Source organism: Pyrgilauda ruficollis, unplaced genomic scaffold (assembly GCF_017590135.1).
Source record: "Pyrgilauda ruficollis isolate IOZ18807 unplaced genomic scaffold, ASM1759013v1 scaffold3, whole genome shotgun sequence".
NCBI classification, from domain to species: domain Eukaryota; kingdom Metazoa; phylum Chordata; class Aves; order Passeriformes; family Passeridae; genus Pyrgilauda; species Pyrgilauda ruficollis.
Window position 1 is genome coordinate 14,072,022 of NW_024524377.1, and position 23,032 is coordinate 14,095,053.

General features: G+C 44.5%; 1 protein-coding gene across 3 annotated transcripts in view; it reads left to right on the forward strand.

The window, feature by feature from the left end:
• The window catches only part of LOC121356802 (unconventional myosin-X-like), an 88,291-nt gene that overhangs the window by 42,913 nt on the left and 22,346 nt on the right, over positions 1 to 23,032 (forward strand). For all 3 annotated transcript variants that reach the window (XM_041473601.1, XM_041473602.1, XM_041473603.1), the window contains 10 exons: positions 826 to 894; positions 1,745 to 1,827; positions 3,281 to 3,389; positions 4,086 to 4,166; positions 5,087 to 5,211; positions 6,027 to 6,141; positions 11,870 to 11,976; positions 16,328 to 16,633; positions 20,546 to 20,585; positions 22,072 to 22,863. In XM_041473601.1, the coding sequence (XP_041329535.1) occupies positions 826 to 894; positions 1,745 to 1,827; positions 3,281 to 3,389; positions 4,086 to 4,166; positions 5,087 to 5,211; positions 6,027 to 6,141; positions 11,870 to 11,976; positions 16,328 to 16,633; positions 20,546 to 20,585; positions 22,072 to 22,863 (1,827 nt within the window). The remainder of the gene's footprint in view (positions 1 to 825; positions 895 to 1,744; positions 1,828 to 3,280; positions 3,390 to 4,085; positions 4,167 to 5,086; positions 5,212 to 6,026; positions 6,142 to 11,869; positions 11,977 to 16,327; positions 16,634 to 20,545; positions 20,586 to 22,071; positions 22,864 to 23,032) is intronic.

A 23,032-nucleotide genomic window follows, 5' to 3' on the forward strand; every position in this document is an offset into this window, starting at 1 on the left:
CTCTAGTTCCACATGTAGTTGGTCGAGAGCTCCCTGTGAAAGGACACTCCAGTGCAAGAAGTCTGCATGGGTTCACCTGTGGAATGAGCAAGTATTTAGAAGAGAAATCCATTTGGGGTTACTAATTAGGCAGGCCTCAGAGAAAGAATTAGACTTTGAGGGGATATTAGGATGAAAGTATGATTTACTTGCTTTGTTTGTACTCTATCCTACATAGCCAGTGCTAGAGGCAGAATGCTGCTGGATAGATTGTTGGTCTAGAGCAGCATGGCTGCTCTTAAATAGTTAAAATGGTTTTCACAGAACAGAGAAAGGAGGGGGAAAATGAGAGAAGAAAAAGAGAAAGGAAAACTGAATATTGAATGTAGGGGAAGAGAGGTGCAAGGAAAGATGAAATATAGAGGAAGACAGGAAATTGATATGTTATTTCCTTTGATGAAGAAAAGGTGTGGAGGTGTTATGCAAGCTGCCATTTTCCCTGCATCCTGATCCTGTGTCCTGCACCACATGGTTTGTGTGGAGCTCAGTCTCCTCAGGTGTCAGACACACAAGAATTAACATTTCATCCATGGCATGCCTCCGCAGCCTTGATTCTGCAAGCCCTTGCTCACATGAGAAATGCCTTGAAGGGCTGGATATTTCCATCTTAAATTTGAGTAACATATTTGTAATGTAGCTGCAGACAGCTGCAGCAGATGTGGTCGGGCTCTGCAAGAGCAAAGGTCCTTGCCCATCCCAGCCTTGTCATAGTCATGACAGAGTTCCTGACTGACTTTTTATACTTATACCAGCATTATAAGACAACTTCTTTTTCTTTCATTTCAGAGCAACCCCTACTATGTGAAGCCTCGGGTGACAGACCATCAGTTTGGCATAAGGCATTATGCAGGGGAGGTGGGTGTTCCTGATGTGTTTGTGAGATGCTTGGTATATTCTGGACTTGAGGTTCTCAATTCTAGATTCCAAAAACTAATAACGTCTCTGAGCTGTGTGTTTCCACACATCTGATGGCCTGTACCAGAGCACAAGTGTGATGGGTTTAAAATAGCATGTCACTCTCCAGTGCTGTATTCTTCAGCTGGGATGCTTGAGTTTCTCAGGTAACTTTTTGTTTGGGGGATAAACTCCTTACTTCTGTTATTCATGCTGTCTTTTCTTGGACACTCACAAACAAAGGAAAAGTCACAAGGAAAATTTGACTTTTGAGGAGCAGGAGGAGGAAAGGCTGAATGCCTGTCGCAAAACGGAAAAGGTTCCCGAGCCTTCAAGGTTAAATGTTGCTCTTTGTTGTGAAGAGATGTGAAGCAGATGAAGGTGTGTCAAGGGAGGACACCTGCACATTAAAGAAGGGCTAACCTCCTCCGAGAATAATCTGCTGAGCACTTGTGGTTGGGAAGCTGGGACACTGGGTGGCTGTTTTCTTCACTGTCCTGAATTGAATTGAGTACCTCACACCTTGCAGAGGATTTTCCCACAGACCCTCTCCTGCCAGGCAAATCTTTGCAGCTTTTTCACTTGTTTTTTAGGGTGGTTTTTTTGTATGTTTTTTTAACTGATGGCTAAAAATCACTTTCTTGCCAGGAACTGCAGAACTCTCTAGCTCTTTGACCCCAGAAATTCAGATCTGGGCACATGCCTGCAGTGTTCCTGTGTAGCTCTGCTGGAGGCTTTGTACATTAGCATGTAAATGTGGAAGGACTTAATGATCTGCATGGCTGCTCTAGTGGCTGTGTCTGTGTTGCAGGTGCTGTATGATGTGAGAGGCTTTCTGGAGAAGAACAGAGACACCTTTCGTGATGACATTTTAAACATGCTGAAAGACAGCAGGTAGGCTTGTCAGGAGGCCACATCTGTTGGGTGGAACTAATTACATTCATGTAATAAACCAGACCAAGGAAAGCAGTTGCTTTTGCCAGAGCATCAGGCATTATTCTTAATCATTCTTCTCTTTGTGCTGAAGTGTCCTGATAGAAGAAAGGAGAGCTGGAGAAGTCAGATGAGGCACAGATTTAATCAGGACTCATGTTGTCCCAGTTTTAAAAAGAGCTTTAACAGCATGACAGACGTCCCTTCAGGCAATTTGGTTTTTTCCCTTTCCCCTTCCCTTTTCTTTTTTCCTCTTACCTCCCTATACCTACAATGGCAAAGTTTTCCCTGAGTGAGTCAATGCTCTTTGCCATGCTATCAGTTGCCAGCCTTTGTACAGATGCTGCTTGTTTTCCAGCCTGCTTGTTAGTGAAAATCATCTGTCCTTATCCAAGCCAGACTGAGCTGTTGCTGTGGGACTGGGCATGGACTCTAATGTTATATCCCAGAGCTGCAACATGATCTTAGAGAAATGAGCTCATTTTGATCTTGAGCAAGATCTGGGAAACAGAAGCAGGACCTAGTAGGAGGGAGGCATTTAATACTACAGAGGATCCTACAAGTCTTTGAGCAGCAGCTCCACCATGTGCCTCTTACCACAGTCCATGTATTGCCTTTGAGATGGTGAGACTGTTTCAGAACTGCATCTTCTCTGAAGCTGCTGCAGAGTGTGCACTGAGAAGCTTTGAAACAACCTGAGGGAGCTGAGACCATGAGCTGCTCATAGTTGTCTTACTTGGACAGTAGCATCTGGGGAGCATTTTACATGAGGCTTGAGGCCAGAATTGTGGTTGTTATTGTCCAGCATAATAGAAGGGCTCAGGCTTTTTCAACGTGCCAGAAGGGAAGTTGGGCCAGAAGCAGCCATAACAATAAACTGGTACAAGCAGCTCTGAAGAACTTTGTGCAGCTTTGTAAGAACCAGCACCAGTGTCTCAGGAGTGGCAAAATGGTGGAAGATTCCCTGGAACTGGAGGGCTAGCTACATGGAGGGTAGCTCTAGAACTCCTCTGGCCGCAGAAGAGCTGGGCTTCCAATTTCATGATCATGTCATGGGGGCTGATCACGAGAGCTAGTTTGGGAGGTGTCCCTTGAGCACTCCCTCCTTGCTCAAGGGAAGCATCCTAGCCAGTGCAGAAGGGAGATTTTCCTTTGTGTAATATCCTACTTGAAAGTGTGGGAGGGTACTTCTGGCTTTGCAGCTGAGTGTGCCATACAGGGCAGCCCACAGGATCTGGGCAGCCACGTGGGAAGTTTTTGTTTCCTTACTGAAGTATCAGCTGAACTGCTTCCTCTGGCACAGCAGGTGTAAAAGTTAGGTGTTTCACAATAGGACAGGGCAGTAGCTGACAATAAGAACCATCTTCTCACAGGTGGTAGGTACCTTGCATCTTCTTTAATTCTTCTCCCTTAGGCTGGACTTCATCTATGACCTTTTTGAAAGAGTCTGCAGTCGTTGCAGTGAAGAGACACTGAAGATGGGCACCCAGAGGCGCAAACCGACTGTCAGTTCCCAGTTCAGGGTATGATGTTTTCCAAGAGAGCAGCAGGCTTCTGGGGAGGAGCAGATGGGTAAAGCAAGGCCTGCAGCCAAGAGGAGTCATTCATCCTTGTTTTGTGTCCAGCACTGAAAATGTGCAGGAATGTTGCAGTGCTAAAAAAAGACAGTGCCACTGCCCCAAGGATTTCTGTCTGGTATGAAATGTGAGATGATAAGATGGAACCAAGTGGCAGAGGAAAAGAGTACTTTGCTAAGTATATGAAGTTCTTGAGGTTCTTTGATCTTTCATACTGGCTTGGTGTTTCAGCTAAGTGTGTGTGTCCTTTTAGGCCACATTTTTACAGGTGTAGTGACAATCCCAATAAAACCTTATTAAGAGGACCTTGCAAGTATGAATCTCACACACTTAGGTTGTCTGCAGACCTTCTGTTCATTTCACTGTTTTGTTTTCCTGTATTTAAAGTTTGAGAGACTTGTAAAACTACCTTACAGAAGCTATACAGCTCCAAGAACAAAGATGGCCATATAAATAGTCTTAAGAGCAAACTGTGTGGTATGTTTTGGACAGGAAGGAATCTCATGGGTTATTGAAATTTTGGTAGGCAGAGTCAAAGGACTTTAGGAATGGGAGGGCTGCATGAAGACCTTATTGCATCAAATGTAGCCCCTTTCCCTTCTGTAGTGACTGATCCTTTGGGTCTCTCCTGCTGGTCTTTAGGATTCTCTCCATTCCCTGATGGCCACACTTAGTACTTCCAACCCGTTTTTCATCCGCTGCATCAAACCAAATACAGAAAAGGTGAGTCTGTCCCCCAGCCATATGTGTGCATGTGACACAGGCCTGCATGGGCATGCCCTTGCACAAATGCCTAGCAGGTGCCTCAAACTGAGGGTAAGAGCAGTTCCTCCCACCTTCCCTTTTCCATTCTAGTTATTTTACAGTTGAGAAAAAACACATCCTCATCCTGGTAATTAGATGGAAAGACTGCATTCTGAATATGAGATTATATAGCCATTCCCACCTTTTTCAGTGCTTTTGAAGCCTGGAGGATTAACCAGGCTTGTGCAGAGTTCAGAGCTGTGGAAGAAGCAGCAACCACTCCTGTTTATAACGCCTGTAGAGAAATCTGTTCTGGAATGAAGGGCTTGTGCAGTAGGCACTGTCTCCTGCAGATCCCTGGCTCTGAGGCAGTGGAGGTGGACGCATCATGAGCAAGTCACAGTGCTTAGGGACAGGCTGGCTCCCGTACTGTGAGCTGTGGCAGGAGGACATGCTGCTAACTAGCTCTGAACTGATCCTTTTATTTGTGTGTTTTGAAACCATGAATGATATGGCAGAGGATAGGCTGCTTAGGGGATTTGTGCCAGAAAAGAATTCTGTAGTTTGTCTCCAGTTTAACTGAAAAGAGAGACTGCACAGAGAACTGAGTCAGGGTTCTGCACGCTGTATGTGTTCAGACATTGTATCTTTGCTTTCCTACCATAGTCTGACTGTGAGTGCAGTCTGCAAACTGTTTTCCTTCTTCCAGAATCAGCCCAGTTCCCTTCTGTCCCTTATTCTGCCCTATGCAGTGTTGTGAGGTGGCTTTCCCCTTGACCCAAACTTCCCCCTTTTTACCTGGCATGCCCAAACATGCGGGGTTGGCTTTTTGCAGCAGAACAGATACAGAGCCTGTCACTGCCTCACTTACTTGGTTTTGATTCTGGATCACTGTTTAGGTGCCGAACCTCTTTAATCCAGATGTGGTGCTAAATCAGCTCCGGTACTCAGGGATGCTGGAGACAGTGAAGGTTCGGAGAGCGGGTTTCCCTGTACGGCGCCTTTTCCAGGACTTTCTCAGCAGGTAATTGCTGTCATTGCATTGTATTTTATGCTGGAACAGCCCCAAAGTATAGGATTCTACATGACTGTTCCCTCTTTAACTGCTTCTTCTGGTATGGATCATCTGTGGGATGTTTTTCTAACCATGGCCTTAATGCTCATATCATGGACTGGTCTGGGAGACCTTTTGGAGACTTGCCTTTAGGCTAAAAGTCAAAATAGAAAAATAGCCAGATGGTCTTCGGTCTTTTTTTCTTTGTCTTTTTTTTTTTCTTGGTAGCTTTGCCACAGATTTGCTGGTGTGATGCTGTGAAACCCAGCTGGTCATAATATGTAAAAGGAAAATACCATGCTTAAAACCTTTAGGCAGCTGAAGAAAATTCTAATGGACAGCATAGTTGATGATTAATATTGGAAGGAGTGATTATTTCTTTTAATGAGCTACATCAAAAGGATTTTTTTTGAAGTTTAAGGCTAGAAGGGACACTGAACATTGCTTCCTTTGTCTCTTGGAGCACTAAATGCCACCCCTACACTGAACAAAATAACTTGTGTCTGATGAAAGCACATGTTTCAAAAAGACAGTTGTTCTTTACTGAAAAATTCTGTTGAGTTTGTATTCTTTTACTGGGATTGCAACAATAATTGCCAGTGTGGTAGGAACAGATAAAGGTTGGGGGATGGAAATTTCCAAATTGGAAGGCAAACATGAAGAAGGAGGGTCCCAGAGGAAAAAGGACTAATGAGAGGAGGATAATTAGAATTAAAAGACTGGGGAGAGGGAAAGGGGGCAGTTACTGTCATCTGTAATCTGAAGAGATTCTGTTTTGTTCTTAGGTACAAGATGCTTGTGAAGGGGCCACGCCTCTCAGACAACAGCAAAGCTGTATGTGCAGGTTTTCTTCAGACCTATGACAGCAGCAAGAAAGAATGGCAGCTGGGTAAAACCAAGGTACTTCATCAGTGTGGGGAAGGGTATGGCTTTGCTCCAGCTGCAAGGGGACGTGATTGCCTCTGGTTAGATTTCAAGGCAGTGCAGTCATGAACCTTTCAATACACTGGCCTATGCCACTGACCTGCAGCATCTCAAATATTTATTATATTATGTACCTAGAGGCATAGCAGGTTTTTTGGATTTTATCTGAACTCCTAATTGACCAAGCCAGCTTGATTTTGTTGTGTCTGATCGAATTTAAAAATTCAAGGGTAACAAGCATGGCTCTCATTTTATGTAATTGTGATGTGTGCCATGAACTCTTGCCTCTTGTGCCAGGTATTTCACTCTGCTTGACTAACTGAAATTCTTGCCCAAGGCAGTGAGCTGAATCTTGGTATATATCTAAGCTACATCACCAGATGTGTGACAGCTTTCTGTTGGGGAAGCTCAGATGATGCTTTTGCAGCTAGCCCAGATGCTAGCATACATTTTCCATGAAGAGGTATCCAAATGCTTCTTCCCATTTGCGTAATTCAGATCTTGCTTCTGTTTTGGTGAATGTTTAACACTTCTCTCTTGCCTGGAATAGTCGGATTTTCATGCAGAAATAGATGTGAGCATTTTGAGGTATATTGCTGTAGAAATCTGGGAGTGTGAAGCTGTCTCTATCACAACTTTCCACATACTCCAGTAAATTCTTCAAAGAATATTCCAAGATGGATGGTGTCCAATGCAGGCAGCATTTCTCAACAGTGGCTATGCAGTCCATATCTAGAGCAGATGGTAGCACATCAAAGCAACTTCTTGCTTTTTTTTTGCCCTTAAGCCTTCAGAAAAGTACTTCAGAATATTTCCAGTGCCACAATGAAACCAGAAGTGATTCTAGTGAACATGCACATTTAATTTGTCCAGGAGATCAGATAATGACATTTGTTGCTTTGAGCAATTATTTGTCAGTAAGTGGATAGACAATAATATTTATTACAGCAAGACCTCTCTCTCCTTTTCCTAGAGGACTGATGATAGTCTAGTTAATAGTCTGGGCTATGAGCTCTATGTGGCAATCAAAGAAACCACTGGCCATTGTTGTGGGAAGGACATGTATTAATCTGGAGTTTGGTTGTTTTGGTTTTGTTTTTTCCCCCCGTGCCTCCACTGATGTTCCAGAAAGAAGATTTTATCACTTAGCTGTATTTCTGGTCTGTGATTAAAGTGTTTCTCCATCTTTGATTTTGGAATCAGGAGTCTCCTCACTGGTGCCTGCAAACCAGGAACCATTTTGGTGATTCCTGTCCCTGGATAATCCACCTTGCTTGGGTGACTGCCAGTCCCCCAGGCAATTCAGTGTTAAAGCTTGTGAGGAGAGTGTGTGTTGCAGAGCTGTCTGGAAGGCTTAGAAAATGGTGGTTAGAGCTGGTAAACACAGAGTTTGAACTTCCTAGCACGGCAAGAGGTGGAAGATTGCTGCACTACAGTAAGGGCAGCACGATGGAGGACCCAACTCACATGCACATAACTCACCTTTTAGAGTACAAAAGGTTATAAGCTATACAGCTGGAGTCCAAAGCCTAAATAGACTAACAACAAGCAGGAAATCCAGGATGCTTTGAGCCCCTGGAAGCTATTGGATCCCTTTTCTCTTCAGTCCCCATTGTGCATCATGAAGGACTGAGTCCATCTGTCTGTTTTCACTCACTCCTTGACCTGCACAAATTATTTGGAAAAAAACAATATGGGTGGTAATTGTGGCAAAGAAAATGTGTGTGTGTTTTGTCAAAACTCTGGATATACGCCAATGTATTTATTTTTTAATGACTGTCCTGTAAACTAAAACCTGACTGAAGAGCTGTATGTGGCATGTTGGTACACTGCAGTCTCTCTGTTTGGGCACTGGATGCTGCGAGTCTGGATATTGTGGAAAGAAAGTAATGATTAAGAGAGGCAATCTTTGTATTCTTTATGCCTGAGCTGGTTGAGCCATCTGGTTGGTTACCCAACTGCTGGTTGAGCAGTTGAGCCATCTTCTTTGGCTGTAGAAGTTACTCTCTGTTGGGCATGGTTTGTATTAGAGATGTGTGTCCTGGTAGAGGGGAGCAGTTCTATTTATTGAAAGAATGGATCATTCCAAGGCTGTCCTGGCACGTTCCATACTTGCTGCCATGTTGAATGGCTGGCCAGCCCCTGGCTGCTCCAAGGTGCTGTCATTCCAAGGTGTATTACCCTGCCATTTCATTCTTCAGATGAGTTTCTTTGCATTCTTTCCCATGCAAAGCCATTTCATTCCTCCCTTGGAGATCAGTTTGCAACTCAGCTTTGTGGCAGTGCCTCCAGAAAGCCTGTCCCTAGGAAAGCAGCTGCCAAGGTGAGGTCTTGCAGAGCAGGGTGCTTCCTGGTAGTACCTTCCCTGCTGTCTGGATCCTGCCGTTGTGCCTTGGATCACAGACTGCTTTGTCTGCATTCATGTTTCAGCTGGTGCTAGGTAACATAGGCCTGGAATTCTTGGATTGATGGAGAAAAGAGCCTTAATTTTTCCAGGGTCTTTCAGGTAAAGGTGAGGCTACCAGCCAAGGGGAACAGAGCATAGGTCATTGCCCTAAAATGTCCCCTGCATGGCCGTAGTGCCACTTTTGCTGCTACAGGTGCAGCTCTGGGTACTCAGGTTGGCATTCCCAGAACTAATCTTGGCTTAGTCAGGAGTAGCTTCTGAAAAAGGTGTGACAAGCCCACGGGGATGTAACCTAGGAAGAAGTATAAGGGGTGGGTGAAGAGCAAGGCTTATAGAAGGGGGAATACTTCCTGCAAAATGAATGGAAGGATAATTATATCCCTAGCAATTGTTTGAAGGAGGAAGGAAAAGACTCTGTGAATTAGTGCAGGGGATTGTGAAGCTTGGGAAAGGAAACGGAGGAGGAAGGGCAGGATGATCTTTGTGTTTTTCATTAAGAATGGAGCAGCTGCTGTGCTGTCAATTGTCAAATTAATGTTTAGAAGAGGTATTAATGTATGCAATGCAGGTTTTATATGGTGGTATGGCACAGCTGAGGGTTTGGATGCAAACAAGCAGTGTGGTGATGAAAGAGATTGTGCTAAGTGCCTTTGCCTGCACTGGGGATCTGCTGGGACGGGGCAGCAGCTTCCATATGACCCATTCTTCAGTGCACCTGGGCCTTCTGCCACACTTGCCCATACCCACAACACAGATTTCCTACAGTGGTTTAACTCAGTAACCTTTGCTGTTTGAAGGCATTAATTTCCACATTTCAACCTGCTGCTTTGCAGGGCCTGTTTGAAGAAGGAGGTTGCTGTACACTGTTTGGCATCCAGGTCACAGTGACCCACTTCCTGCTTTCCCAGTGTTGTCCCCAAGAATCATATGATCCCACTTATGTACACATGGGTGCCCAAGCAGTTGCATTTGTGTCTGCTGATCTCTGTGACACCTTAACGTGTTCACTGTCCCGCTGATGGTGCCTGCAGGCTTTGAGGTTATGAGAGGAGCACTGTGGGGATGCACTGTGGTTTAAAACCTGGCCAGTGTCTAGTATGAGCAGAATATGATAGATGTAACCTTGTTTGTTTTGCTTAATCATTCTTTTCTCAGATGAAAACAATCTCATGTTTTCAGAAAATGACTATGAATAATGACAAAGAAACAGCCACTTTCCAGTTTATTTCCGCAAGCCATCAAAAATACTTCTGGACTTGACATGCGTGTTATTCTTCCTTATCATCTAGTGGAATCTAAAAAACCTGCAAACCTTCAAAATGCAAAAAGTTTATAACTAGATATTGCTGGGTTTTTTTAGATTAACCCCTCACTCCAGCATATATAGATCCTATAATCCTATAGGATTTGGGTTGGGTCTCATGGATCTCTGCATGCCCTGAAGTTCCTCCCCCCGCCTCAACTGGCCTGGCTCAGCAAAGACTATGCTTGCTAGGGAAATATTGATGGCCTGAGTATTTTTGCAATTTGCTGAAGATAATGGACCGAGACAGTGTTTTGCTGGTCGCATTCTTGAAATGGGTGACTGCTGCTTGGTTTTGGAATGTAATGGAAAGAGCAATCCCTGCCTCAAAGAAATCTTTAAAAGATTGTTGAGTTGACAGAGGGAGTGGATGTACAACTTGCAGGGAAGGATGCCAGCTTCATGGTTGGCAGTACCTTGATAATGAAGCTTCTTTTCGGGCTACCCATAGTTATTTAGTCATTACAAAACAGCTCATTTCTTAATGGAAGCTGCTGCCCAGGAGAAATTCAAGTCCAGGAAAGCCACTGGCTATGGGTACTAACTCAGGGAGAGGTGTCAGTACACAAATGGTAATTGCAGGGGGAAGGAAGAGCCTTAAGGGATGAGGCTGAAAGTAGTGATGGAGGGGAAGGTATAGAGAGACACAGAGGGGAGATAAGTGGCAAAGAGGGGAATTTGTGCAGGGCACTGGACTAAATGACTGTTCAGGTCTTTGGCCTCTCAGCACAACCACATGGATGCAATAGATTTGTAAGGAGTTTCTGCTGATTAATGTGGTTCTGAGTTCTGCAGATTGATGAATACCAGCTCACATCCTGTGTACATGACAGTGCTTTAACAAGTGGGGCTGCACTTCCCTAGTGTAGCCTGTTCTGCTGCTGGCCCTGGCAGGGATTTATCCAAAGCCAGGCAGCAGGTCACACGAGCATGGCCATATGGCACTTGCTGCTGTGACTGCAGCTTGTATGGACATGTCTTACCAGCTTGTTCTAGTCTGGGTACTGCTAGCAGTGTACCCACAGCACCGTGGAGCTCCATGCAGGCTGCAATCCATCTCAAAAAGCAGCACATTTATTTCAGGAATTTGTGCTGAATCCTGTGCTAACCTAATGCAAGCCAGCTGATTTAACATTGCTTAGACATGTCAGCACAATTCCTGTAAACATGGCCTTATCTTGCTTGTATCTCAGTTCTTTTGTCTTTAACGTAGCACCTGCATTCTTCACAAGCGTTTAGCACCGAGTAGAAGTTGTAAATGCAGGCGGTGAAAGATGCTTGAGAATTAAAATACTGGACACTGACGTGCAACCAGTAATACTTGGAGAGTTCTGTGGTCAGAGCTCAGTTGCCCCTAGTGCATGCTCCACTGTCGAACCTCTTCAGCACGGAAGCATCTCACCCCAGAGCGTCTGGGGGTCGGTGGAGGGCTTCAGCACCGGTGGGCTGAGAGTACACGCTGCTTTGTGCCTCGACTGGGCTTTTGGCTTTCTGCCTGCCTTCCATTAAGATTCCTGTAAAGGTTACTTCCTGGAGTCTAGAAATCGAAAAGTTCCTCCCTTTCCTTGAAACGCGGAGGAGTTTCTTTGCAAAATACTTGATCACCCAAGTAGGTCCCAGTGCCTGCTGCAGGGAGGTACCGGATTGTGCCGGGAAAGCTGTCAGCTGGGAAAGAGTTAATCACAGGCGCAAACTTGGGCTCTCCTCCTCCCTCCTCTTTCCCTCCTTCCTCTGCTCCCTCCCTCTCTCTTTTAAGTCTTGACCACAGAGTGAGGGCGGCGGGGGTTGGGCACGGAGTTTGGCTCTCGCCGCCGCAGAACTTTTCCCGGCGCTCGGAGTGCGGGCAGCGCCGGGGCAGGCGCGGGGGCGGCGGCGCAGCCCGGGCACGGAGCGCTCTCCGCGCCGCTCAGCCGGGGATGAAACCGCCCGGCTCTCCCGGGGACTGACTTCTTTCCTCTCTTTGTGTTTACTGAAACTCCTCCCCGTGGCGTCAGGTTTTCCTGAAGGAAGCTCTTGAGCAGAAGCTGGAGAAGGATCGGGAAGAGGAGTTGAGGAAAGCAGCTATAGTCATCCGGGCCCACGTCTTGGGCTACATGGCAAGGTCAGTGCTGGGGGCTGCCCCACCATCCCTGTGCTTGCGTGCCTGGGTTGCCCCGACACCCTGCTTTGCTCTCTAGTCCCCTAGCATCCGTCCCGTCTTCCCCTCCTGTATTCTAAGGGAGAGTTGCCCTCCCTGCCAGCATCAGCTCTGCTGAGACCTTCCTGCACCTTTGGCACCTCTTTTCCAGTTATGTGCACGTTTGCACCTTCCCTCAACGCTGCTCAGCAGGCTTCCCGTGGACTTTTGTACCCATTGCTTGCCTGTGATGACACCTTTTCCTTGCCTTCAGGGCTCTCCTGGCTGGGCCCCACCTACGCTTTGGGTCCCCTCCTTTCCCTTGTGCCTGTCAACTCTGTTTTCTGCTCCCCCTGCCAATTGCTTCTTCCTCACTTGCAGCTCTGCCTTTGCTCACCCTCTTTCCTTGCCCTGCCTGTTTGCCTTGTGATCTCCCTCTCCTTTTAATTAACTGTTCAGAATTGGTTTTTGGCCAGCTCTGCAACAGTAATCTCCTCTTGCCTCTCCCTTTTGCACCTGACCAGAGAAGGTTTGGGAGAACCAACTGCAGACAAACGGCCCCTCCTCTGCCCCTCGAAGTCAGTGCAACAGCTGACTCCTTAATGGCTGTGGTATGCACGCTTAATCCCAGTAAGATGCTCTTTCCTGGCTGGTCTTTGCTCCAGACACCTGTCAGTCAGGGTTGTGAGGAGGTGAAATCCCTGGCCAGCAGAGCTGTTTCAGCAGACACTCTTCTTAGGGCTCCAGTTACACCAGGTAGCTCAATTTTCATTGGGAAATGTGTACAAGAGTTGTATCCTGCCTTGCTAGTATGGAATATCAGCAAAATACACATTTAGTCTCTGGGGCTTTTTATTAATTTATTTGTTTCTCTCTAGGAGGACAAATGAGCTCGCTCTATTGTTTGTACATGAGATTGCAAGTTCTTTGTGTCAGGGCCTCTTCTCTCTTTTACTTTTTGTCTAGCATTTGGAGAGAGGGGTAGGGATTAGCCCAGGAAAATTGATTTGCTGGAAACAACACGGCAGGCATACTGGATTACTGCTTTTCTGAGTTCCTGGTAAAGAAGCTGCTGTCCTGCAGGGCTGTGATGGAGACTTTGTGGCAGCAGTGTTCCTCTTGGTTAGAAATCTTGTGGTCCTTCAGCCTCCACACTTCTGAATTCCTCATCCCACATGTTGCTGTTATGAGTCTCATCCTTGAGGATAAGCTGTGCTTCTGCAGCCAGAGTGTAAATCTTCACAAGCAGCTGGAGGTAACTGGACTTCACGAGGGAGGAGAGCAGGGAGTAAAGAAGAGCTGGAAAGGGGGATCTGTAAAACTTTCTGTGAAGAGAGTTTCCAGTTGCACTGCACCTAAAGAAGAGTGGAAAGGGGGATCTGTAAAACTTTCTGTGAAGAGAGTTCCCAGTTGCACTGCACCTCTATTGAAAAAAGGCCAGCAGGCAGGAGTTCATTTGGGCAAGTGCTGAATGGTCTGTGCAGAGCTGGGCAGGAATACCAGTATGTGCTGCCTTGAGCTTGATACCATTTCTGTTAGTTTTGCAAGTATAAGTGTATTTAAATTCATTTGGTCTCATGCAAAGTAGACTGGCGAATGAATGATTTTACTGGTTTCTCCCTCTTTGTGAACTTGTTCTGTGAGCCTGGAGAACCAGATTTTCTTTGCTCTCATTCCCTGCAGCCTATGCAGCCTGGTATCTCTGATCACTAAAATGTGAGACAAGAAAATCAAGCCCATTGAAATGATCCCATTCTCATGTAGCTAATCTGTGGAGCTCTGAGATGCATCTAACAGTTTCACCAGCTAAAAACCACATAGTGCAGGATCCATGTATGAATTTGGCTGTGCCCCTGGTTTCTTCAGGACTGTTCTTCATGGGAAGAAGACAGCAGCAAATTGCTCCATAATCCTGTGATCTCTAGTCCTTGGAGGCATAACTGCTAACTATAGCTCATTGACAGAATAATTAAGCAAATTTCAAATACAGCATTGGAGCCTTGCAGCCAGCCTGCCTTCTCTGGTGTGATGCACGGTCAGGAGGTCTCTCAGTCCCTTCGCTTGGTCTGCAGGTTGGACTTCTTTGGCCCGTGCAGGAGGCTGAGTGGAAGCTTGAACTAGGGGAATGAGATTTGCAGCTTTTAAGCAGCAATTCCAGCTGAAGGGCATCTGCAAACTTGGCTGTGGTCATGAGGAATGAGGGGGCACTTCAGCCTGGCAGATTAGCAGGCAGAGCTGGCCTGGAGCTGGGCAGGGCTTGGCACATGTTGCGCTTGGGAGAGTTTCTGGCAGATGCATTTTGTAAAAGTCAGAGTACCCTTTTTGATGCACTTAGTCTGCCTTGGCAGAGAGTGCATGTGCAGCTGTTCACATCCTATGTGCAGGACACAGGGCAGACAGAAAGAGTGGGGATGAGGGGACTGCAGCCCAGGAGTAATTAAGCTAAAACCTCCTACTTCTTATCACCTCTTTACTTTCCTTTTCTTTTCTCTTTGCTTCCTCCTTTTGACTTAATACTTATGGAAAAGAGCATGACCTCTGCACACTACAGCTATTAGCATCCCTCTGCTGATTTTCTTGACTGGGCTGATGTATCTGATGTGCAGGAAGGTGGCAAGCTGTCAGCATGGGTCCCTGTTGACATTTGAAGGGAATTTCCTTGCCAGGAGAATGATTTTAAGGTGTGTCTTTTCCTCAGGGTGTTTTAGAAGGTCTGTAGGAAGTTTATGTGAGAATGCCATGCTATTTCCAGTGTGCTTTCTAGGACTGTAAGACCCCAAGGATTACTGTAGCCTGCTGGCCCAAGATCCTGTGCAACAGCCCCATAGAATTTATCTCTGCACATTCTGGTTTGGATTAAAGAAGTTTTTGATTTGACTAGTACCAATGGTTGTTTCCCCAGTGCAAGATGCTAAGGCATCTAAATATATTAAATTACTTTAAAAAATGTCTGCTTATTTTCAGCCTTAATAGATGTCAGCTTAAGGTTGGTAAAATCTTACCCCTGTTGGAAAAACAGAAATGTGGATACTTTAACTGGGGTAAAGTCTTTTCTCAGGCTTTTCTATTTCTTAAGGTCCTGCATGGAGCAATTTCTCTCATTCTATAAGCCTGAATTTCTGGTCCCAGTCCTGCTTCCTCGGAAATCACTTGAGGGTCTAACATTGTTCTTGAAATGGGGGTGCTAGCACAGAGCACAGAATAAAAGCAGTATTCTGTACAACAGTATTTCTGCTTACAAGAATAAGAATCTCAGTAGTATTTTTTTCTGTAGCATTGTGGTGGGAGTTTGCTTTTGTGTGATGGTCTGGGGCCCAAAAATCCAGTTTTGACTTGCTGCTTCCCAACATAGTTCCATATCAGTTGTGTTTGGCCTTTGATTCTTCAGGACAAAACCTTATGATTGGTTCTTTTGGATTGTTTAATGTTTGCTTGAATCTAGCTTACAAATTGATCCAGATTACTGTGTAGTGGTAACTCCTGTTATTTGCCCAGTTTATGTATCATGTACAAACTTCTACCAGGAACTTTTTTCATGTCCTTGATAAAGGTAGTCTTCAATGCAGAGGCAAAACCTGACTTTTCTACAGCATTACTAGACTACAGAAATACGGAATGATGATTGTTGAGTTCTGGGGCCCTATCATGTTCTTAAAGTGCCGTAAAGTTGATTTTGATGTCATTGATGATCCTTGTGGGTCCCTTGCAACTCAAGATAATCAGTGATTCTTGTTTAGGCAAAATGTTGTGCAATAGAAGTATTTGTTTATGTGAACTTGTTACAACGTTTGATTTAGCCATCAGTATTGTAGTATCAGTGTGTTTTCTCCCAGACAATGTGAAATTAACGTGACCAAGTCTATTTTTGTGCTGTTTTTGCCTTTCCTGGGGTAATTTGCTTTTGACCACTTAAGAGATGGAACAATATTTGTAATATTTGTTCTCATATAGTGAGGGCATTTGTATGTTTCTATTATAATAAGTCCAAACTGAATGATTACGCTTACTGCACAATGCATGTGTTTATGTGCAATGCCAGGAGACTTTGGGCCAGAGGACCTTCCCTTTCCAGGGCCACACATCCCTCCCTCATCATCTGAGAGTCTTCACAAAAGTGGGTGCCCATTGAAACAAACTATTGGTAGATTAGGAGGGAGAGCAGTGAGGTGAATATGATTTACACATAGTGAGTGGCAGGAGAGGAACAGAAATCATGTCACTTCTGACCTGTTTTTCGAAAAGGACTTTTCTGTGGATGTGGTCAGTGTGCAAGGGCATGAGGAATGCAGAGCTTGTATGACTTAGCGATGCATTACGTGTGTGGTTCTGTTTTTAGGAAGAAGTATCAGAAGGTGCTATCCAGTGTTGTTATAATCCAAAAGAACTACCGGGCATACTTCTGGAAGAAGAGCCTGCTGCGCCTGAAGGCCTCTGCGGTGACCCTGCAGAAGCACTGGCGTGGCCGCCTGGCTCGCAGCCTCTACCAGCACCTGCTGCAGCAGGAACTCCGGCGGAAGCAGGAAGCCGAGGAGAGAAGGAGGCAAGAGGAGGAAGAGCAGATCAGAAGAGAGGAAGAGGAAAGACAATGGCAAGAAGAGGAGGAGCGTAGGAGGAAACAGGAAGAGGAAGAGGTGAAGGAAAGGTACAAGATGGTATCTTGCACTCTGTCTTGGGTTTAGACTCTTTAAAGGGGAGCATTCTAGAATGGGTTCTGCCCCTTTGTTTTAACCAGTCCCTTTCCACCAGTAAGGAAAGAATACAAGTAGCTATAAGTGAAAAAATAACTAACGAGTGAAACCGCAACAGGCAAAAAACAACAGTAAATAATCACTATATACAAAATTGCTAAATCTCGCAAACTCCCTGAGAACAAACTGGAACCCAGAATGGTGGAAACACCCCTTTCCAAGATGGCACCTGCCGCAGGCCATGGTGCACAGGGAGTCAAAGGGAAAATGGCATCAGAGCCTCCCCCTCAAGATGACGGCCTTTACAGGTGACCATGCTGTTGGGAGATAAAGGGGAGGGATGGCAGCAATCCCCACAGGAATGAAGGAACTTACCCAGCAGTTCTGTGGCAGATGAGAAGTGCTGCTGTGTGTGGGGTCAGCACTGCTGCTTGCTGCACTTGCTGGACTCTGCTGGGTTTATTGTTATATAAATTTCAGCATATAATTGTGTGATAGTTTGCTTTTCAGAAGTAGTTCTTCTAGGCTTTTGTTACGTACTTTCCCAAAGGGGGATCTCCGACTGTGTGGCAAACATCAGAAAGTTCTAAGGTTAGAAGCACTCACCTTGAGTCCTGTGTGCGGTTTTGGGCACCAGAACATAAAAAAACATCAAACTACAGAGTGTCCAAAGCAGGGCAGTGAGGATGGTGAATGTCTGGAAGGGAAGCTGTATGAGGAGTGGCTGAGGTCCCTTGATCTGTTCAGCCTGGAGAAGAGGAGACTGAGGGAAGACCTCACTGTGATCTTCAACATCCTCATGAGGGGAAGAGGAGCAGTAGGCTCTGATCTCTTGACTCCTGTGCCCAGTGACAGGACTCGAGGAAATGGCAGGAAGCTGAGTTAGGGAAGATTTAGGTTCAATACCAGGAACGGGTTTTTCACCCAGAGGGTTGTCAGTACTGGAACAGACTCCTCAGAGAAGTGTTCAAAGCACCAAGCCTGACAGAGTTGAGGAAGCGTTTGGACACTGCTCTCGGGCCCAGGGTGTGGCTCTTGGGGTGTCCTGCACAGGACCAGGAGTTGGACTTGATGATCCTGATGGGTCCCTTCCAACTCAGTGTTTGATTCTATAATAAAAGGAAGGACCTGTCTAGTTTATTTGCTATAGAGTGTTTTTGCCATTTAGTTTCCAGAGAGATGTGTTCAACCCAGCATCATGGCAGAGAAATGTCAGTGTTTCTAGGACTCAGGCACACTCATTTTATTTTCATTTTCTAATTAATGTTAAATGGCACCTGAGTGAGTAGCCAGGAATGGTACTAGCAGACCAACTTGTCTAACTTCTGAACATTCATTTGACTTAAAAAATGAGGTGGAAGTCCACTGAGAACAAGCGAAAAACAACACAAATGTAGAGACAAAGTCAGAAGGACCTAGGCACAATTTGAGCTGTAGTGAGCCAGAAGTTGGCATGCAGTTATTGTACATACACTTTTAGCAGAGGGGAGACATGGAACAATTTGGTCTAACATTCAACAGGAAGAAAAATAATAATGTTGAGAAAAATGAGGTATTTGATGCTATTTTTATCTTCCCCAAAAGCTTAACTGTTATATATTAAATACAATTAGGAAGGATGTACAAGAATTCAGAAAATGTCATGGAAATAAAAGGTTAGAAAATGCTCAGATGAATCAAATTACAAATTATAAAGAAGGTATGGGGATTTGGTGAAAGTAATGTTTGGGTACTTCAAGAACTAGCTAAAGCAGTTTAAAACAATAGCTATTCTCTTTCTTCTTTGTGGATAGTAATGTGGATAGTAATTTTCCCATAAAAATGGAAAATACCAAACAATTATGACCCCCTTTTAAAATAGTAAAAGGAAGAATAAGGGAATTGTGGACCAGTCAGCCTCACCTCAGTTTCAGGAAGATGCTGAAACAAATCATCAAACAGTTGCAAATTCTTGATAAAGGAATTAAGCCAAGTGGATTTCTGAAGAACAAACAGCATTAGAGTTACCTATTTCCTTCTGTGGTGCCTTATGGCATGTCTTGTGGACAGGGAGAAGCCGTGGAGGATAGGTAACTTGGCTTTGGGTAGATAAAAACTAGGTAAGGGCTTTGATATGTTGTGACAATACTCTAAGATGCTTGAAGAAATTTGCTTTGGGAAAAAGCATGTGAAATAAGATTAGGATTTGTGTTTTTACTGCATTAATTAGTAAACAAAAGTAGCTTTTTGTTAAATAAAAAAAAAAACTCTTGAATGGGATTTTTTCCATGACCTCTGCTGGATATGGTACTTGTGCAATGTTTTCATAAGAATTTGGATGAGGAAATATGAATATCCTTTTCAATTTGCAGATAAAACCATCTGCTGAGGGGCTGTAGGCATATAGCCCAGGATTACAGTTCAGATAATTTTGGCAAGTTAAAGGATCTGAAAAACAGGATAACTTTTGGTACAGACATGCAAATTTACAGTCAGGAATAATCAAATGCACAGGGAGCGGAGGAGGAATGCTAACTTCAACAGCAGGAGGAAGGTCTGGAGGCTGAGTTGAATATGTCACCAGTGTCATGCTGTGTGAGAGGAGAAAGCAAATGCTCTCTATAAACAGAATTGTTTCTGTAGGATGGGGTGATGCTTCAGTACCCTTCAGCTGGAGTACTGTCCCAAGTTTTGGGTATCACATTTCAGGAAGAGTGTAGATCATTTGATGATGACTAGAAAGCAGGAAGAAATACCAAAGGTTTAAAAACTGTGAGCAACAGTTGCAGGAATTAGTATGTAGATTATAGGTGGCACTCCTAATGTGTTTTAAAATGGTTGTGCTTTTGAGCTCTCTTGTCATTTCAGGCAGTTGTTTTACTCATGACTGCTAGGGATCTTTCAGCAGAGTTGGAACCATCTGGTTCTCACTTATGTCAGCTTTCATTTACAAATATTTCCTGGATTTTTTTTTTGAGAGTGTGAGCACAAGAGTGAGAGCTTTAAGGACTTTGTGACTTACAGCTGCAGTTTAGAATTTGGCTGGGAAAATCTGCAAGGTCTGGGAAAAAAAAAAAAAAATAAATTGTTGCCCTCCTGTTCTCCCTGGGGTTGAATTATAGGTTTCAAAGTCACCACTGGCAGTGGTAACTTTCTTCCATCCAGCAGCATCCTATTCCTGCTCCCTAAGCATGACCCTGGCATTTGTCTGTCTGCTGGTTTAGCTGTTTGTAGCATGCTCGCCCTGGAGAAGCTGGCCATAGTGATAGCTTTGCTTTGGAGTGTAACCTTTTTGAACTGGGTAGAGCTGCAACACCGTGGGATAGTTTTTTCCTCTGCTCATGTTTACTAAAAAACTCTGACTCTTACATTCTTCACTAATAAACTGGATTTTGCATGCCACTGAGAAGTTATGTGAGTTGGGGCTTTAATACAGTAAAAGCAAAACAAGACACAAATTCAGTGCTGGTGTTGCAAAATTGTATTTTAAAAAAATTAACAGTTTCCTGATATCTGTCAATTACACACATACAACGTCAGTATTCACAGATTTATTGTACTTCAAAAGATTCTGTTTACATTTATCATGAGTCTGATTTGTATTTCCGTCAGTGTTTGCATTGTCCTTCCTGGTGTGTTCCAACTAATCCAATTTCCTAATTGATCTGGAAGTTAAGTGCATGGGGAAAATCTGTTATATCCACAAAGGTCATGCCAACCACAGAGAATTGGATTTTTACTAAATTGCAAAAGCTTTTAAATCAGTCTTACAGCAAGTACCTCATTTTAACCTTATCCATGGAGGGATGATGTGTCCATGTAATTCTGAAAACCTCACACAGGAGAACTAGGTTTGTCTCTGACTGTTACGTTCTGTTTTTTAACAGAGAAAAGGAGCAACTGAATGCGCTACTGCAGGTGGCCCAGGTAAGTTTAAAAGTTGTTCTTTTCACATGTTTTCTTGTGAATATCTCTGAAGAGTCCTTCATTGCTTCTGCTTTGCCTGGATACTGATGCTGTTGTGGCAGTATCAGTATTGTGGCAACACTATTTAAATAATGGAGTTTGTTCACTCAAAACCTGCAGGCAGAGGTGCACAGAGTTAACAAGGTAGGGCTTTTTCAAGGCTCTTGTATGAGCCTGCACTGGTTCTATTTGAAAATTTCCATATTGAACATGCAGCATCCTATTTTTATCTCTACTGCTAGAGCTTGTTAGATAACCTTGTGATGTGCTACAGTGTGACACAGTCTGTTTTGCTGGATTGTTGCCTGTAACAGCCAAAATAAGAGTGCAGCCAACTGCTGCCATGGCTAAAATAAACCTCTTGTAACTGATCTAATTGTTGGTACTTGGCATACCAAAGAGCAGACCACCTGCCCTGAGGTGTGTGAAAATGGCTGTGTGTCTCCTGGGCTTTTTCCCCATACCACTTGTTTCCCAGTTTCAGACCATCTTTGTTCAGGAGAGGTTGGAACCATAGAAATTCATTCATCCACAAGTAAGAATGAAGTAGAGAACCAGCAACTAGGTAAATAAAGAAAACAAGGATTAAGGCTTAAATGAGCCAATATATTGACTGCATTGTCTTAAGTCCTATCCGGAAAGAAATCCTATTGGAATTTATTTTTACTTTTTCTCATGTGTGTATGTGTTCTCTCATGTGTATGTTTTCAACACCCTCTGTGGAGGGGAGAGTGGCTTTATCCTAAACATCAGTGAAAATTACCAGTATCTTTCGTCTTTGAATTATCACATATCTGCTGGAAATTTTCTGTTACTTCAGTGTGGAAAATAGAGTGAGACAGAGTCTTCAGCAGTCAGGCATCAGCCATCTAGTATTGGTAAAGAATGCAGAGAAATTCTAGGTAGAGTTTTGTTTGGCTGTGGTTGGAGAGGATACAGTCCTGTTTCATGCAAATATCCCTTCCAGCCCCAGATTCTGATGGTCAGATCCTCATTTCAGGAAACAATGAAATTTCCAGACCTCTTAATGAATTCCTGAGAAATCTTCAGCTCTTAGATAGTCTGTGCATACATGTATTCATATATAGTTGCTTTCTCCTATCTGTGTGTGAGTTCAAAAAGAGAGAATGGACTTTCAGGCTGCTTTTATTCAAATTGCAGTGTACAGTGACCAGATAGAAAGGCTTTTCTAAAAATTCACTGAACCCAGTGAGCTTCATTGTGTGATTCATAATGGAGGTAGATTGCTGGGGAAAAGGAGGTACCTGAGGATCCAATAGTTCTACCTTTAGCTTTTACACCATGAACGATTGCAGGATGCTTGGAGTCATCTTTCTGCAGATGGTAAGTATAAGGCAAGCACAGGAGACAGGAAGAATGAAAGGTTCAGGCAAGGAACACAGACAGGTTGAAGAAAATGCTTTAACACTGTTCTAAATTCTTCTAGGTGGAAACAGTAAACACTGAGGAGGTGGATATTCCCCTGCAAGAAGAAGAGAGACGTCAGATGGAGGAGATCTTAAGACTTGAGAAGGAGATTGAAAAGTTGCAGCAACAGAAAGAGGATCACATGTCTGTCATCTCTGAAGACACCAGGAATGAAATCTATCGGCAGCGAGAAGAAGAGATACAGAGGTTGGAAAAAGAGGCATCAAGGGTTGCCCAGGAATTCTTGGAGCTGCTGGATTTTGGCAATCTGGATGAAAGTGTGCAGAACTTAGAGCGCTCACTTTCTAGTGAGGGGACACTCAACATTGACTGCAGCCTGGTGGCACCACTGGCTGAAGAAGAAGTGGATGAGGGTTTTCATGCTGATGATGAAGGACGCCCAACTTCCAGTTTGGTGGTCTCAAATCAGCATGGCACGAGAAACAGTGGTAACTACTCAAAGGGTGTTGCAAACAGAAGCCTTTTGCTTCTCCAGAGGGAAGTGGGAGAGGTTCCCCCTGCTCCAGGACTGCCTGTGGAAAGAACCACTAGCCCCAAGGAGCAGAGAGCCCTGTCTGACCCAGCAGAAAGCCTTTATAGCACTGTCTCTGATGCACAGAGGAGTAACAGTGGAGAGGCAGGAGAGCCCATTTACACCTCCCCCCCTGATGTGGAGTCTGACTATGACCATGAGGAGTTTGATGGCTATGGAGATGCAGGTAACGCCTCAGCTGAGCCTCTGAATGATGAGGAGGGTCTGAGGCACTCCCATGGTACCAGCCTGGACTCCAACCGTGGCAGCCTGGACTCGGTGAGAATCTCTCCCTTCACCTTTCTGCACATTAGTGTGACTTTGTTGATGTTTATAATATCTTTGTCTTCTTACTGTATGCCTGCTCACTCTGGGTATAGTTACTGATATGTAACTCTCATATCAATAATCAGCTTGATAAAAAGGGAAGAGTCTTAGGCTGAAGGCC